At 34.4% G+C, this 18,428-nt stretch overlaps 2 protein-coding genes across 7 annotated transcripts; both read right to left on the bottom strand.

The window, feature by feature from the left end:
* Positions 1–26: 26 nt before the first annotated feature.
* LOC105330638 (uncharacterized) lies at positions 27–7,084 on the bottom strand. The gene is made up of 6 exons (XM_011432487.4): positions 6,927–7,084; positions 6,339–6,702; positions 4,681–4,809; positions 2,741–2,767; positions 2,520–2,582; positions 27–2,194 (listed from the first exon to the last, which is right to left on the bottom strand). The coding sequence occupies exons 1-6, from the start codon at positions 6,951–6,953 to the stop codon at positions 903–905; spliced, it is 1,902 nt and encodes a 633-aa protein (XP_011430789.3). The 5' UTR covers positions 6,954–7,084; the 3' UTR covers positions 27–902.
* Positions 7,085–8,110: 1,026 nt separating this feature from the next.
* LOC105330637 (mucin-2) lies at positions 8,111–18,211 on the bottom strand. Of its 6 annotated transcripts, XM_066068420.1 has the most exons (19): positions 18,009–18,211; positions 17,122–17,227; positions 16,866–16,979; positions 16,643–16,666; positions 16,486–16,539; positions 15,707–16,357; positions 15,490–15,599; positions 15,160–15,227; positions 14,723–14,913; positions 14,458–14,604; positions 14,254–14,362; positions 13,887–14,092; positions 13,676–13,784; positions 12,506–13,116; positions 12,294–12,408; positions 11,773–12,164; positions 11,710–11,733; positions 11,496–11,604; positions 8,111–8,708 (listed from the first exon to the last, which is right to left on the bottom strand). In XM_066068420.1, exons 1-19 carry the CDS (start codon positions 18,033–18,035, stop codon positions 8,561–8,563), a joined length of 3,315 nt encoding a protein of 1,104 aa, XP_065924492.1. In that variant the 5' UTR covers positions 18,036–18,211; the 3' UTR covers positions 8,111–8,560. The 6 variants fall into 6 exon arrangements, with proteins under 6 accessions (XP_065924492.1, XP_034327647.2, XP_019923802.3 ...); XM_034471756.2 differs by having other exon boundaries at positions 11,710–12,164; positions 15,707–16,394; XM_020068243.3 differs by having other exon boundaries at positions 11,710–12,164.
* Between the last annotated feature and the right edge of the window lie 217 nt (positions 18,212–18,428).

The following is an 18,428-nucleotide window of genomic DNA, read 5'->3' as shown; positions in this document are numbered from 1 at the left end:
AAACAATGATAATCGTTACAGTATGCTTTTGCTTGAATTGTTTTATTGGTATATATCGGTATATAATCGTATAAATATAATTTGATCTATCATTCGAGAAAATCTTGTTTTCTCAAACGCAACTGTGACATTACTAAGATGAGAATAACAATACAAATGGCTCACAAAGTCATGAATCTAACCTAACCGTTTTTATTTATACATTTGAACACATTAATCCATCTTTGTTCGGAAACTGAATATGAATTATTTAAGTTGTTAAGTGAAAAAGGCATAACGTACATGTATAAACAGCAAGCAAAGCAAATGCGAAGCAAATGGTAGAATATGTATTGGATCAGGGCATAATTTCAAATATTAACTGAACACGAACAATAAGAAAAGAGAACCTAACAAATAATCGTGTTACAGTAATCTAGAAATGTGTAATTCGACTCAAATGGATTTCACGTAATCGATTTGCTGCCACAAAACCTTACATCGGCAACATTGGATCAGGACGGACGGACGTAACAATGTTGTGTAATTAACGCACACTCTGTACAGTAAAACACGCTTATAACGAAGTGCCAGGGACGGGGGATTTTGCTTCGTTAAAAACGTTATTCGTTATATTTATTCGCGTCACAATACGTCAATAACCTACAGGCAATGAAAATCAGTTCAATGTAAGCGTCAATTCTTCATAACGTGTTCACTACAAGCGTGTTTTACTGTAACCTTTGTTATTATTTATAACCGATGATATATAAGACTTTTTGTGAATCAGCTTTTATGTAGTTTTAGTTTACGTAGATTCCAAAATAAACCATATTGCTTGATTCAGTAGGAAAAAAAGAGAAAAAAAATTCATAAAAAAGATTACTATAAACGAAGAAAAAAGTAGATGGAAAGGCATAGATTCAGAGGTTAAGCACAAGTTGGAGTGTCGTTGTTGTCGTTGGCTGTGTCGTTGTTGTCGTTGGTTGTGTCGTTGTTGTCGTTGGTTGTGTCGTTGTTGTCGTTGGTTGTGTCGTTGTTGTCGTTGGTTGTGTCGTTGTTGTCGTTGGTTGTGTTGTTGTGGTAGTTGGTTGTGTCGTTGTTGTTCGTTCTGTGGTTGTTATTTTCGTTGTTGTCGCTGGTTGTGTCGTTGTTGTTGTTCGTTCTGTCGTTGTTATTTTCATTGTTGTAGTTGGTTCTGTCGTAGATGTAGTTGGTTCTGTCGTAGATGTAGTTGGTTCTGTCGTTGTTATTTTCGTTGTTGTAGTTGGTTCTGTCGTCGTTGTTGTTGTCGTTGTTGTAGTTGGTTCTCTCGTTGTTGTTGGTGTTGTTGTAGTTTGTTCTATTCTTTGTTCGGTTGTTGTTAGTTCTAATGTTGTCAGTATTGTTGTAAGTGGTTCTGATGTAAGTGGTTCTGTCACTGTTGTAGTTGGTTCTGTTGTAGTGGTTGTAGGTGTTGCTGTAGTTGTTGTTGCCTGCTCTGTTGTTGTAACTGGTTCGGAAGGTTTAAGTGTTGTGGTAGTTGTTGGTTTTGTTGTAGATGTTGTTGTAGTTGGTTCAGTTGTTATAAGTGTAGTGGTAGTTGTTGGTGTTATTGTAGTTTTTGTAGATGATTCAATAGTTTTCTTTGTTGTTGTTGTTGTTGCATTTGAATCTGTCGTTGTTATTGCTGTATTTAGAATTGTTGTTGTAGTTGTCGTTGTTGTTGGTGAATATGTTGTTGCATTGGTCGAATCTGTCGCTATTGTGGGTGAACCTCTTGTCATGGTTGTTAATTCAGTATCTGTTGTTCTATTAGTAGCTGACATGTCCACTGTAGGAGTGGTGTTCGTGGTTGCTTGGATTGTCGGGGTTCCTGTTGAATTCAACGTTTCTGTTGTTTCTTCATGTGGTTGTGTTGTCGACTGCTCTGCTGGTGATGTTGTTACTGAAGCCGTGACATTGATTGGAGTTATTGGCTGTGTTGTGTTTTGATCATTTGTTGTAGAAGCTGTTGGTTCTGATTGGTTTGTAGATTTGGCAGTCGAAGATGTTGTCAACGATTCTGTGGTTGATTCGATAGTGTTATTAGTATCTTCTGTGGTATTCATAGGAATGAATGTACTTGTCGTGTTTGTATGTTGTATCGTAGACGAAGCAGTGGAGTTACTTGACTGCGTTGTGACAGATGATTGGTCAGTAAGGGAAGTTGTTGCTGATGATGTTATTGTATTCACTGGTTAAAAAACAGAAAGATTACTCAACAACACTCACATACAAAATTACTATCTACTTTAATGTTGTAGCTATAGTAAATGAAATCCGTTAGGTAAAACTAGATTTTTCTGCTTGCCAAAATCGAAAATTGTAAAGAAGTAAAACTGAGAATTCTTAGTCTAATATCTTAATTGAATCAAGTAACATTGTGTTCATATGTTGATACCAACAACAGTTTATTCATATGATACCTGTATAATTAATTAATAATTATCAAATAACTCTGAACTATACGAGGTTTTTTTTAAATAATATACATGTATCAAGATAAACCAAACCATTACCCGGGGATTGCGTAGATATATATGGCTGGGATGAGGTTCTTGGAAATACAAACGTCACAGTTGCTGAAAAAAACGTATTCCACAAGATTATGAAGTCATTGAAAGCAATTTTGATGGGTTAGGGTTAGGGTTAGTTGATATAAAAGATTTTCGATGTTATTTTCTACAATTATTGCATGCTAATAATCATAATATTACAAAGATCGACAGTAGAGTCTTACATAGTTCTGGAATGTCTTTCTGGTCCTCTTCAAAAGATGAAAAAGAGAAAAAAAAATAATAGTTATAAAAAAAATTACAACCTTTATGAAGATTTAATTGTACCGATTAATAAAATTCCAACATATGTATCGTATTGACAAAAGAATCAATTCCATGCATTGCTAGTACTTTAAGATTCATCTAATTCCAATTAACCAATAATGGAAGTTGTGCAATCGAAAGTGGTCTTATTTATCATTATTTGCACGAAAAATGTCAGAAATATTTTCAAAATAATGATGTATGTGTCTTTACATTGTATCAATAAGTGAATTATTTTTTTACATTTATTGATATTTAATTTAATTAAAATAATTCGCTTTTCTAAACAAGCATTTTTTACAATTGAAATACCAGATGACGTAACGCCCATGTTGAATGTGAAGCCAATATTTACATAGAAATATCAGATGAATTTGACACATATCCTTATATACCATTTATAAACAAGATGAATGTGATGTTAAATGACTATTTACTATGAAATACCAGATGCATGGGGTTATATTCTATTTACCATAATGATTGAAACATCAGATGTATGTGACGCCTATCTCTACAATTGAAATGTCTAATGAATGTGACGCCCATGACTATTAACAATTAAAATACGAGATGAACGTGGCCTCTTTACAGGTATTTAACATCAAAATGCCTAATGAACGTGGCGCCTATGACTTTTTACAATTAAAATTTTGTATGAATGTGACGTCTATGAAAACATGTATTTACCACTGAAATGATTAATGAACGTTACGCATATAATAACCATTGAAATACCAAATAAATGTGACGCCAACGTTTTTGACGACTATTTACATTTGGAATACAAGATGAATTTGACGCCTATACTAGTATTTACTATTTGAATACAAACTGAATGTAACGCCAGTGACTATTCATCAATGAAATATCAATTGAATGATATGCCTATGTTTATGACGCATAGATATATTAGATAGATGTGACGAATATGACTATTTAACATTGAAATATTGGATGAATGTGACATCTTAGAATACATGTATTTACATTTGAAATACCAGATAAATGTGACGTCTATATTTACTATTAAATAACAGATGCATGTGATAAATATGACTACTTTTAAAATGCTAGATGAATATGACATTTTAGAATACTAGTATTTATCTTTGAAATACCAGATGAATGTGATGCCTATATTCACTATTAATAACCAGATGCATGTGATAAATATGACTACTATGAAAATGCTAGATGAATGTGACATTTTAGAATACTAGTATTTACCTTTGAAATACCAGATGAATGTGATGCCTATATTTACCATTGAGATACTAGATGAATGTGACGCCTATATTAACATTGAAATACCAGATGAATGTGACGCCTTTATTTACCATTGAAATACCAGATGAATGTGACGCCTATATTTACCATTGAGATACTAGATGAATGTGACGCCTATATTTACCATTGAAATACCAGATGAATGTGACGCCTATATTTACCATTGAAATGCCAGATGAATGTGACGCCTATATTTACCATTGAAATACCAGATGAATGTGACGCCTATATTTACCATTGAGATACTAGATGAATGTGACGCCTATATTTACCATTGATATACCAGATGAATGTCACGCCTATATTTACCATTGAAATACCAGATGAATGTGACGCCTATATTTACCATTGAAATACCAGATGAATGTGACGCCTATATTTACCATTGAAATACCAGATGAATGTGACGCCTATATTTACCATTGAAATACCAGATGAATGTGACGCCTATATTTACCATTGAGATACTAGATGAATGTGACGCCTATATTTACCATTGAAATACCAGATGAATGTGACGCCTATATTTACCATTGAAATACCAGATGAATGTGACGCCTATATTTACCATTGAAATACCAGATGAATGTGACGCTGATGACTATGGCCACCATAGAGAGCAGGATAAGGACAGAGCTCCGGAGGGACAGTCGGGGACTAGTTGGCTTTTGCGAGGTTTCGTGCACCCTGGAATAACCTATGGAATGTTCAGTTAACTCACTGAGTCTCTCAAAACCATGCATTTCATATTTACAACCAAATTTGAAAGGCAGTAAGAGCTCACTTTATGTGAAGGTTGTAAAGAAGACAAAGTTGGCATGTTAAATCAAATTACAAAATTCCCATATTTCTTATAATAAAATCATAAAATTTCAATTTTTCTTTTCCAAAAAGTCGATTCCAAGACAGATCATAGCATTCTAACGGACTATGACAAGCAGTTTAACTCATCCACAGTTGGTTTCTTATTACACAAATGGCAAACTTGTTTTCATTTTGATGTAATTTATTCTTTTAGTAAAGGTGGTATCGAAACTACTTTATGAGGTTGATTTTGGTAGAATTATGTTTGACCAATGTCTGGACATTGATGATTCAGGGTCAATCTCTTGGAAAAGTCTAACACGACCCCTCCCATGAACTGCTTATATTACAGGTTGGCTAGCTAATTTCTAGATACAAATTAAGGTCCATTCTTTTAAGGAGATAAATAAACTCTTAAAATTACGACAACCATCCAGTCTTCTTAATGTATTTTAGTCTTACATAATTCAAACCTCTTTCATTACTTTAATGGGTTCCTTTTTAATTACTGAGAATCTTATAAAAGAAACACGTATCAAAAGGGGGGTTTCCTAGTTATTGTGTAAACGGTTATAAAAATTTGAGATATAAGGTTTATACCTTTTCACTAAATGGCGAATAATATTAAACGATGAAACATAATATTACACGTACATAATGGTGTCACTACAGAAGATATATTCCTTTTTGTTATTGAAATCAGTTCTTGCCGAATATTTCACTTCTATAGCATGTCATCTACATTTTGTAAAACTAAACATCATTATTTTTTTATCCATACATTTCTTCTCCATAGGAATAGTACAGATCTACCTGATGACCGCATTGATAAATATCTAGGTGGTCATTTAATCTCTACAGTGATATAACCCCTACCATTGTCCTTACTTCATACAAAATATGATGAATAAAAAGCTGAAGGTTGTTTGCAATCTTAAACCGACGAATTTTATAAAATTCAAATATTTGATAAACGTCACACACGCATGCCTATAAAAATGGGGTTTTTTGGTCATACCTTTAATTTTTCACAATTGTTGATACTAGTCTGATTAAGATTAATACAGACTGGCTTTGTATGGATTTACACGACACCCTAACGTAAATCTCTCTTATGATAGAGATCAAAAGATTCAACAGGGAACATAGCTAGGCCAGATTTGGGTCTCTTATAGCGTTCTGTTACAGTTCAGTCTTGCTTGACACTGAACATTACTGGATTAAACTCATTGTCTTAAATAAGAATACTAAATAGTTGTCATATTGTAAATTTTGTTTTACTTTGTATTTACATCCACCCACTAAATTAAAATTTTTACAAACATGACATATTAATAATACAATACTATACAGGGAAAACTAAATAGTGATACAATCTGAATATCTCATAGATAGAGAAAACACGTGAATTGATGAACTAACCGCTGTATGACGATCCATTACTCGGGGAGGACGGAAGCGACTCGTTGGAGACCAGAACAACTTCCTCCAAGACGAACGCCTCGTTACTGTGCGACATGTCTGCCCGTCTCTCTCTGTCTCTCCGGGGAACGACTTTACTGTACACGGGCTCCGGAGTCTCGGTGTGACCTTGAGTTTGACCTTGGGAAGGAGACCCGTCCTCCACACTGACGGCGGTAACCTCGTTCTGGGAATCTCGCGCTGATTGCCGGTCTTTTTGCGGTGACACGTCGTAGTCAGTGGAGGCTGGCCTTGCCCCCAGGGCTCCGTACCTCACGAACTCATTCTTGTCCTCAAACACAGAGGTAGCAGCACGGTCACCAAACTGTGGTTGAGGGTAGAGAAGTTTTAGCTCAAAAAAATGACTCAAATATGTTACAACTGTATGTAAAATCATATATAACAAGTCATGCTATTTAGAGTATTTCATGAAGTTGGGTTTTAATTTTTGAGCATTTATGATCTATGCCAAGGACTACGCCTAGATCAAAATACGCCGTGAGTAATGCAATTTGTTACGAAGCAACAAATGAATTAACAAATTCTTACCGTAGTAAAACGTTTGAGTTGCGCCATTCTCCTATGTGGGGGAATTTCAAGAATGTTCCATGTTTTTTTTAATAAAAAGTAGACTAGGTGTGTAATCAGGAAGTAAATTCCATGCAAGTTTACAAAAATACTAACACAGATTTCAAACAGTTAACACAGCCACTGATCCAAAGCAGTGGTTTAAACTTTACGCATCGAGGACGATATAGCTAAGGTGTGTGATGGGGTATTGTTGCATTCGGGTGTCGAATTTCAAAAGATGATAGATTCAGATCTTCTTAACGGATATTTAAGTAAAAAACAACGCATCTACAATATAATTGCAAAAAGTGTATATCTTCTTGTGACCAATTTTAAAAGGCAAATATCATGGTTGGAAACTTTTTACGCTATTCAATTTTCTTTAGATACGTTAAAAATTGTTACACCATGATATCGTGTCTCATTTGGACTGCCGCAAACATGATTTGTTCAAAAAGTTCAAAGTATGTACATGTTTACATAATTTTAGAAATAAGTACTGAAGTTCTGATGGGAGATCATTTTATGGAGTATTTTAAAATCAACGATGCGAAATTTCGCTTGGCAAGTTATATTTCAGCTGTATTTGAGTAAATACGCACATTTTTTTTCTTAATATGAATTATCGGGCTTTTCCGAGCTATAGGCGGAAAACACCATATGAATCACGTTGGGAAATATTTAAAGATAAAATTTACACCATTAAACTCTATGATGCATCATATCTCAGTAATCAAAATATTTCTGGAAATAACAAACAAATGATAATAAAGTCTAGTCTACGCCCGCACTGGTACATGTAATATCTTTATATTGGGTAGGTTGTCCTCGATTCCAATCGCTCATGTGCTATCGCTGTAGAAATTGTGCTTTGGTAATCAATGACAGATAACCAGTCTTATTGAACTCTGTCATATCATATGAATGAAAACTACTACAAAAATATCAAGTTATCCGTAACATTAAAAATTTGACTAATTCAAAGTATTTAAACAAGGCCTCTGAATACATTACATCAAATTTATCGATTATTTAAGTTCTTAGTTTTGTCAGCGGTGATGGTTTTCCATTAATGATTTGTGCTTAGATCCAAACACTGTTTCACTTCCGGTTTGCATATGAGAGTTGATTAACAAATCAACTCCCCAAAACGAACAAAGATGTCAACAGAAATTATTTTATTATCATAAATAAGCATAATAATAAACATTATGCTTGTAGCATTCTGCAACAGTTCGGCTCTCGCTTTATCCTTTTGACAACGAGCCTTTGATTCATCAATAAACAGTTTGCATTCAGTTCGTTACATAGCACATAATTATAAGAACATTTTTTTCTGAAAATGTTAAAATTACACATCAATTTTCACTGAGGGTTTTTTTTGGTTACCATTCCAGAAAAATGAAACAGTCGTAGGCTTATTCAAGATCTTGCAACTTCTGCCGAGGGCTGGGAGATTCCGGCATTAATACGCATGTGCATAGGTAGGTAAGTTGGTAAGTAGGTAACTTTTTTAACTATACAAGAATAGTCAATAGTAAACTGATTCTGCACATACTTTCACCATATAATATCATCTCTCGCCGGTTAATATCAACAGTCTGTAAGACCAGCTAACAGGTTTTAGGGTCGACCCCGAGATAGGTTTGAACTATTCCCGAGAACTCATCCAGAGCGGCCACTCTATGTTCGGCAGTACAGGTGATCCCAAAATCTAATCGTATTTTCTCCAAGACACAATCAACAGCAGATAGAATGAAGCTATAAAGAGAATATATATGATCAAGCAAGCATATGCAAAGAAAGCTTAAAGCAATATGAGCTGTATATTTTAGAATTTTATTTTGCTGCAAAAACCTGCTAGTATGATAAGTCTGCATTTAACTTAAACTTTCATGATAAATAAGATTTGAAAAAATCATTAATTTTTGTCAAAGAAAATATTTCTCTTCTAAGGAATATATAGAGAATGTGGAATGTTTTGAATTCGCTGATCAAATTTATAGTTTATACCATGCAGCTTGAAATTTTCTAAAAGGAAATCACATTCCAATCTGCTAATTTTTTTTGGTTTCATAAACTATGATTGAGTTATTTAAATGAAGATATACACTTTTTAAAGTTATTACTTATATTTCTTAGATATTGCCTGAGTAACAGGCGTGCATATTGTGATCTTATTTTAAGTACATTTACTACCATATTACTGGCAATGTTTGTGCATTAATTCATAACTTGCTTGCAGTGCAAATCTGGAGATACAGGAGATATGAATACATTTGTATTTATTTTAGTTTCAAAATTCACGGCTATTAAGAAGTTGAGTTTCTTTAAAATGCGACGTTACGTTTGTGCGTCGTTTGACGTTATAAGCGTAACGTTAAGTAACACCAGTATCGTGCGCGACGTCATAGCAAATCAATTTTTGTACAGGACGACAATAATTCAATTTTGCTCCAAAAAAGCTTCTTAACGGCCTTTTCTACAAAAATATGGCTAACAGAAATTTAAAAATCATGATATTTTTGTCATTTTAGTAGAAATAAAGAACATTTTAGTAAAATAGAGTTCAACATGAATCAAAGTACTGAGAGTACTGAAAGACAGGGTCTTGAAAGTTTGAATTTGTAATTGTCCTGGATTTCCTCGAATATGCTTCCAGAATTTATGAGTTTGATTTAGTTGTTACAATCTATGTTAATTCGGCTTTTTTGCAATTGTTTGATACTTTGTCTAAATTTTACTCAATCCCGGCCTTCATAATTGTAGAAAATTGACACAACGGTATATTAGGTAAAATAAAACCCCAAGGAAAAATTTTAAAATTACTACTAACCGGGAAAATCAAACAACTATATCGAAGTAAATAATTTTAATCATTAGATTTATTCAATTTTGTGATCCAAGGGAAAATCCACAAGTCGGACGATATCCGTAATGAAAGTTTTATGAAAACCCCGAAAACTCTAAAACTGCTGAATTAACAAACAAAGTGAACATTTGTATACCGATAACAAACATCTGGCGTTAGAAATATTTTTTTACAATAAGATTCCAAGAACTTTGACAATAAAAAGATTTGTCACGGTCGCCATTTTCATTTTTAAGACCGACTTATATGACACGATTTTCTTCATTTGCGATTCATGCAAAATAATAGGTAAAAATAAAGCCGTTCGCCACTTATTACTTTTTTGTGTAAACTCGTGCATCACCTACACGAATTATGATACAACCGTTCCCTTCATTTAAAAACTTTACTCCGAAAATCGGAGACATAAATAACAGAGATTGTCAACTCCGCCATTAGCGGGTAAATGTTACGGGACCAACCTTACTTTGAGCACTACAAGTGCAACAGCAATCTTGTATAAGTCATTAAATTTGAACCTGATAGTGAACATGAACATGAACCTGTAAATATTTTAAGGATGTTTTATTTAAGAAATATATACAAAACTCCTTATTTAGTTTTTAAATTACTTTTTTAAAACTTATTGACTTTTCACAAAGTAATGGTAATGCATTACTTTACTCATGTAATGGTAATGTAATGCATTACTTCAAGAAAATTAAGTAACGGTAATTTAATGCCCTAATTCATGAAGTAATGGTAATGTAATGCATTATTTTACACTGTAATTCACCCCAAGCCTGATTCCAACTAAGCCGGAAAACATGAACATTAACATTTAACTTGCATGGTTCTTCAATCGATAAGATTGTATATATTATATGATGTATAAGTCTTCCAAAATGTATAATCTATTACAGATTTTGCTTACAATACATTGTTTAAAATTTAAATTCAGTTTTATCAACTAAAGAGCCAACGAACGAGAAGGCAAATTCAGACTTGTTTTTATTTTCTTTGTACAAAATTCCTTTAGAGACGAACAGCAGTCATACCGCAAGTAGACTGGAAGCCAATGAGCCACCTATTTAATTTGTAAAACATCTGTGTTTAACCCGTCCCGATTTTAACTTCGGCTTGCGCATGAAGTTTAGTAGTATTAAGGTGAAAGATTGTCAAAATAAAATTCACAATTTTTCAAAAATGGCACATTGCGTTTGGGAACTTTAATTTCGATTCCACCATCAACCTCTTCTATTGATTAATGAGCTCGTATACCAACTGAATCGTCATCGGCGCTGTGCATTCAGTTACGTAACTCATTCCACATTTGAACCCGAGCAAGAATATTTTGATCAATTAAACTATTTGTTTATTTTCTAAATAGAATTTTGTTAATACACAGAGGACTTAAAAAGATTTAATGCGTGTTTTTATAATACATATTTACTGAAATGCATGAAAACTTTCTGCAGTATTTTCTTACGCGTAGACTCAATTCATGTGTTCTACGCGTGCCTTCCGGTTTGAGACTTCGGCTGACAGTAAACCAATAGACGGGGTCACGTGACCCCGTCTAAAAATGCAGCCCATATTGCTTTAAGAAAAGAACAAAATTTGATGTTACAATGCGGGGTCAATTTGGCGAGTTTTTCCCCGATATGAGGAATACTTTAAAAATACACCACACTTACTTGCATTTAACCTCATCCGAAGCAGATATGACTGCTGCTAATTGATTGTAGTCGAGACAATTGGAGAGTAATGTTGAGGAAAGATAGGTCGAGTTTGTACAGGGGTTTACTGGAAGATTTAACACAACAATTAAACACAAAGTGGGATATTTTTATTAAGAAAATAAATTTGTTTAAATATTTCAATATGAATAACATTTTGGCAGAAACTAACTAGTTGTTGTCACCGGTGTTGTTGATTTTATCATCGTTGTCGTCATTGTTGTTGTCACTGGTGTTGTTGTTGTTTTCATCGGTGTTGATGTAGTCATCGGTGTTGAAGTTGTCATTGTTGTTGTCATCGGTGTTGTTGTTGTCGTTGTTGTTGTCATCATCGGTGCAGTTGTTGTTTTTATATTGTTCGTCACTGTTGTCATTGTTGTTGTCCCCTGTAAAATTGTTTTTGTTGTTGATGTCGTTGCTCCTGACAATGTTGTCCTTGCTAGTGTTGTTGTCTGGGTCGTTGAGATGTTGGGCGACAAATCACATGTTTTTGGATCAATGCTGAGATAGGATAGACCTAATTCCTCGATCTCGTATAGGGCGACTATTTTCTGTTTGTCGGAACATGTGATACCAATATCTGATCGTACTCCTTCCAAGACACAGGCAACGATGGAAGAAATATAACTAGAAAAAAAGGACAAAACATATCATAAGGGCAATACAGACTTATAGTACTTTTATAAACGAATTTAAGAACATCGCCCCTTATTTCAGTGATATTGTGGATAACTGAATTTATAACACAATACTCACTTGCATTTGACCTCATCCGATGCATTTTTGACCTCTTCTAATTTATTTGAGTCGGCAATACAGCTTGATTGCGATAAAATCGAGGATAGATATGTAGAATTCATACAAGGATTTACTGAAAAAAACCAATAGATTATCTAAGACATTATCTTTATCATAAAAAAGCAAAATATTAAACAGGAACCTTTAATTTTAGTGCAAGAGATACTGACTGGCTGTTGTCTCTGTTCTTGTTGTCGATCTAGCTGTTATAGGTGTTGTTGCTGCTGATTGTGTAGCCGTCATTAATGATGTTGTTGTGGTTGTTGGTTGTTGTTTTGTTGAAGATGATTGCGTTTTTGTTGTAGATGGTTGCGTTGTTGATGATGGTAGCATTGTTGCAGGTTGTTTTGTCGTTGCTGATTCTATTGTTTTGGTTGTTAACGCTGGTGTTGTTGTTATTTGTTGCAATGTTATTGATGAGGTTGTTTGTTGTTTTGTTGTTGATGATAATTTAATTGTTGGTAATGATTGCACTGTTGTTGATGTTGATGGGGATGTTGTTGTTGTTGAATGCATTTTTGTTGCTGTTGTTGTCGAACTAATGATTGTTGTCAGTGAAGTTGTTGATGTATGGGGAGATAACGATATTTCTCCTGAAGATGTTGACTTTGTTGTTGACATTGTGATCGGGAGGTCACAGATTTTCGGATCAATATGAAGGAAGAGTTGAACTGTTACTGAGAACTCTTCCAGGGCGGCAATTTTATGTTCGTCTGTACAGTTTACTCCAAAATCTAATCGAATTTTCTCCAACACACAATCAACAGCAGACAAAATATACCTAAAGAAACGAAAAAAAAAACCTTTCATTGTGGAACCATAATGCTTTCGTCCAGTGACCACAATTAAAACAAGTATTCCTTTTAAAGGAATGATCGGCATGAAATACCATTGGTCAACTCTGTTAATATAATATACGCTACATGCAGTAAAATATATCTAACACCGTTTTAATGATTTCCGAAACGGCAAGGCACGAATGAACTTTATACTTAGTAGGCGAATCATACTTCCGACTAATATTCTTACGCATATGTGAAAAAAACCATGATTTGAATCTTTATGTATGTAACCCTGTAAATGTTTTATTTTCAGGGTAAAATGATAAGAGTAACGTTCATAGTAATCTATGTCTAATTATAGATTTAAATAAGGTTGTCATTGCATAGTAAATGAAATAGTGCAAGGGGCAATGCGTGCGCAAATAGTTAAATTTGCAGGATGCCTCATATGGACACAACTGTGATCGGCCGAAGCTAATCACAAAAATCATCCTTGCATTTTGTTACATTACCGAAATCTGACTCATCTAAATAACGGTCAACTCTACAGCTACTTACTTGCATTTGACGTCGTCAGATGCATTCGCCACTTCGCCTAATTGACTTGAGTTGATACAATTAGATAGCAATGTCGATGTTAGGTAAGTCGAGTTCGTGCAGGGACTTGCTGATAAATAAAGAACAATTTACACTATTCAAATTTTGACTTATATTCATAAAAAAGCATAAAAATAACGTTTGTGTCAATGACAGTGCTATATTGTCTTACTGGTTGTTGACACAGCTGTTGTCATTGTTGGTTTTGTTGTTGTTATTGTAATTGGCAGATCGCAGATTTTTGGATCGATGCCAAGGTTAATTTGAACTGTTTCGGAAAACTCTTGCAGTGCGGCAATTTTGTGTTCGTCTGTACAGTTTACTCCAAAATCAACTCGTATTTTCTCCAAAACACAATCAACAGCGGACAAAATATAACTAAAAAGATAAAAACGGGTACATGTACTTAAAAGACTTACAATGACAAAGATCTACATTTGTGTCCATTTCATGAATAGAAAACCAATCACAGCTTTTTTTAAAGATAATATTACTAACATCAAAACAATATGTTCTCTCAAAAATGTTTAGTTTCTTACTTGCATTTGACGTCCTCTGATGCATTCACCATTTGGTTTAATCGACTGAGATCGATGCAATACGATAGTAGTGTCGTGGTTAGGTATGTCGAGTTGGTGCAAGGGCTTACTGAAAATAGCAACATGTAATTAGTTCTACACAAATCTGGACTTTTATTCATAAACAAACTTATAAATAACTTTGACCGTGTTACAGATACTAACAAGTTGTTGACACGGTTGTTGTTGTCACCCTTGGTGTTGTTGTTTCTGTTTTGTGTGGTAACGTAGACATCGATGCTTTAAATGTTGTAGCTGTTGGTAATGACGTCGTCATCTTTGTTGTTGGTGGCATTCCCGTTGTTTCAATGACTGCATACATATGAATACATACAAAATTATATTATTTATGATTGTTTTACGTCCTGTCAAGATTTTACCATAGAAATTGAGATTTTACAATTTTGCAAACATATTTTTAAGCCTTTACCAGTGTTCACGACGATTTTGGCCTCGTCTGTACCCAACATCAAGGTCTGTGTTCCATTGGCCTTGGCGTTCTGGACAACTTGGACCAAAACCCCGCGGACGACAGATATTGTAATCGTTGCCTGAGAGCCACCCGATGGATAGCTGTAACTTGTCATGTAAATTCTGAAGTCAAATACCACGCTACCTGGACTACAAAAACAAAACCGAGGTTATATATCTCACATACAGTATCACTACTAACCTTGAAAATTTCGCCAAAAGAAAATGAAATTGTCATATTTTTTCCAAAAATGATTTGTTTCAGATGTACATTTATAATTCTAAATTTTTGTTTCATATTAATATAATTCTAACAAAGCTACATCCATCAAGGTATTCAAGTATAACATACTTGCAGTCCGCTTATAATCATACATGACCTGTCCAGAAACTTACCTTACCGACTTTACCGTTACATGACTAAATGATGACCCAACCTCACTGTTCTTTATGCCCTCTTCCACCTTTAAAGACAATCGTCTTCTTGTACGGACAAAATAATCTATGTTTCTTTTATGAGTATAATTATGACATGTTAAAAATGGCAGTCTTTTGATTATTAATAAACAATAAAACGTGATTATTGCATACAAAAATACCAATCAAATGCCTGTACATAAGGCTTCAAGTTCTGCAGATATATGTCAAAACTCATGGCTTATTACCTGTTTCTGATAGTGCGATATGAATCAATGATTCTGTTTTCAATCCACCACTGTTTCTTACCTGGCTGGTGAAGTTTGAGACCAGGTCAAGGTATGCATCGCTCGTACTGTTCCGAAAATTCTCGTTCCAGGTAACCGACATCACAGTCATCGACGCGTCAAACATCATGCCTATAACAACACAATTCAGTGACACTGACCACAATCTCTAGACATTTTATTTTATATTATTTTGTCATACTTTAATTCTTGATTTTTCATAAAGCGCTCATACTCACCAGCACTTTCAGTGTTGTTTGTACTATTGACAGTGGTGTGGGTTGTTACTTCTTGCGTTGTTGACACAACATTACTGGTCGTTGTTGTTGTAGGCGGTAAAATTGTAGTCACGGCGCTAGTTGACTTTGGGATAGGTGTGGTTGTTGTTGTCATAGTACTGGCATTAGTTGAACTGGAGATAATCGTTGTGGTCGAAGCTGTAGACTTCTCAGATAAAGAAGTGGTTGTCATTAGAGATTGAGCTGTTGTGTTAGTCCCGCTTGTGGTGGTTGGTATCGTTGTTGTTGTTCCTATTGATGGGTTAGAAGTTGTTACTGGTGACAAGGTTGTCGTTGTTATCTGTTTTGTAGTTGATATCGGTTGCGGAGTTGTCGCTGTTGATATGGTTGTTGATGGCTGAGATGTAGAAGTTGTTGTTGATGACGTTGTCAATGTTGGTGAGGGTGTTGTCATTGGTTTTGATGTTGTTGATGGTGATGTCATTGGTTGCGATGTTGTTGATGGTGTTGTCATCGGTGTTTGAGTTGTAGAAGGTGTGGACAAAGTACTTGTCGAGGGAGACGTTATAGGAGGACCGGAAGTAGAATCAGGGGCCGCTGTTGGTGTCGATGACGTCATCGTAGTCGATGATGTTAATGGTGGGATAGATGCTGTAAGGATTCACAAAGGAACTAAAAGGACGCCATGCTACAAACGTAAACATGTTGTAACAAGATGCAATACAATGTCACATGTGCCCTTCTAAAGCATTAGAGAAGATAAAGATTAATTTACTTACTCGAACTTGCAATTGGTTTCTGAGTACTTCGATCTAATGGTCCAGGTTGCGGTGCTTTATAAAGTATATGTTGTATTTTATCAAAACACATAAAGATTTCAAAACAAATTTTAAAAAGCACAAAACATATTTTAATCATTAGGAAATAGCTACTTACTAGTGTATACTTTCTGATGGTCTTCTGAAATTGAGATGATTTGTTTATTAGTCTATTTTATCTTCAATTTTCAGCTTGACAGTGATACCTGAACTTACGTTTAATTATCCTATTTAAACCAGGTATCATCGAAAGTTTAGACCATACAGCACGTAAATGATTTGTCCTTGTGCAGTCGTCCTATATGTTGTACAAATGTATGTGATTTATGTAAAATACGTACGTGAAAGTTTGACTATGAGGAATATTCCTAATCCTCCGGCTGCCAAAATGACAAGTGCTACGGCGACATTGACCTTGGTGCATCGCTTTTTCCTGGGCTTGAATTTTGGTTCATCTAAATAGCAAGGTAGCCATGTCAAGAGTTATTATAAAGTCAATTAACACAAACCTGTCTGTTAAATTTATTATTAATAGAAAAACATTCACAAAACACTCGGGATACACAATGAGAAGCGGACATCCACTGGTTCCTTTACCCTCATCGAATGTCCACCTCCTCTCAATGTCTTCAGCGTTTCCGTTGTCCTCGTTATAGGCAAGGTTTACAAAAGAGTAGCCATTTTCTCCAGAATCGTGGGATATCTGAAATATTTTAAAAGTCCGTAAAACTACTGAAAGATGCATTATGCAAATACTAAAACATATCCTATTTTGTTGAGGTTTAACGAGAGAAACTGTTTAAGTATTAAAGTAATATTCTTGTCTTGCATTGTTAATGTCGCTGCTTGAATCGCATGACAGATATCTAAGAATAAAAATGATTTCTTTTATTGGTTTATCATATTACTTTAGCGTCATAGATCTATGTGATTACACAAGCAATAAAAACCTTTTTAAAACTCCAATCTTTCTATTTGATATACCGGTATATCATTAAGAGCTTTAAAGTCAAAAGTCACTTTCGTTTTGAAAACTGTATATGTATTTCTGGATAAATATTTAATTTAATCTAAGAAATACATGTACATGAAACTGGTTGACAAGTTATTTATGTGTGACATATTGAAGGTATATTTGAATAGAAAATATGATTTTGAATATTAGACTTAAAAAATTTGATTCCGAGAAATCTTTGATAAACATGTGAAAACTTATTCAAACAAATATTAATGTAAAACGATAAATTTTTAACACATATTTTTAATTTCCTTCGAACGCTGCAGCAATTGTTTAATAATTCACAAAACGGGCAATGAATAATGCACGCAAGTGATATTGCGTGTTCAAAGTCATATATGCTTGTAAATCATGGCATTAGACCCACCCTTAAACAGCCATTCAACGGGAACACCTGCGTACATGTACCCACCCCACGAAAAAACTGTCGTAGTGATCAGGAAAATGCAAATTAGTAACGACTTACCTGTTTATACCTCTGCAACTTGGCCATATCCTATCGCTTTTTCTATACCTAGATGTCTCTTTTCCAAGTGAAACTAGTCTTTTCTCATTGATAACTTCCAATAGATCCACTTTTTACGGTTGATGTGATACAAGAACGCACTTGTTAGATCATTGGAATGTATTTAGACATAAAAACCATCCGGTTCCTGCTGGGGTTTAAATCTATATTGTGTAAAATGAATAACTGTATATAGGCATGATGTTTGGAACCATTCTTGTAGTATTCATGGTTCACTGCAACTTCAGAATGAAAATAGGGTTTTACTCCAATATAGTAAAAAAAATATTCACTTGTTCTCAACACTGCATTTAAGGGGTTTTTTAACTGTGATTTTTAAATTAAGTCGTTATATGGGGCATTTTAAATCGAGAACGTACA

Source organism: Magallana gigas, chromosome 8 (genome assembly GCF_963853765.1).
Source record: "Magallana gigas chromosome 8, xbMagGiga1.1, whole genome shotgun sequence".
NCBI lineage: Eukaryota > Metazoa > Mollusca > Bivalvia > Ostreida > Ostreidae > Magallana > Magallana gigas.
The sequence above is the reverse complement of the archived record's forward strand: the minus strand, read 5'-3'. Positions and strand labels throughout refer to the sequence as shown.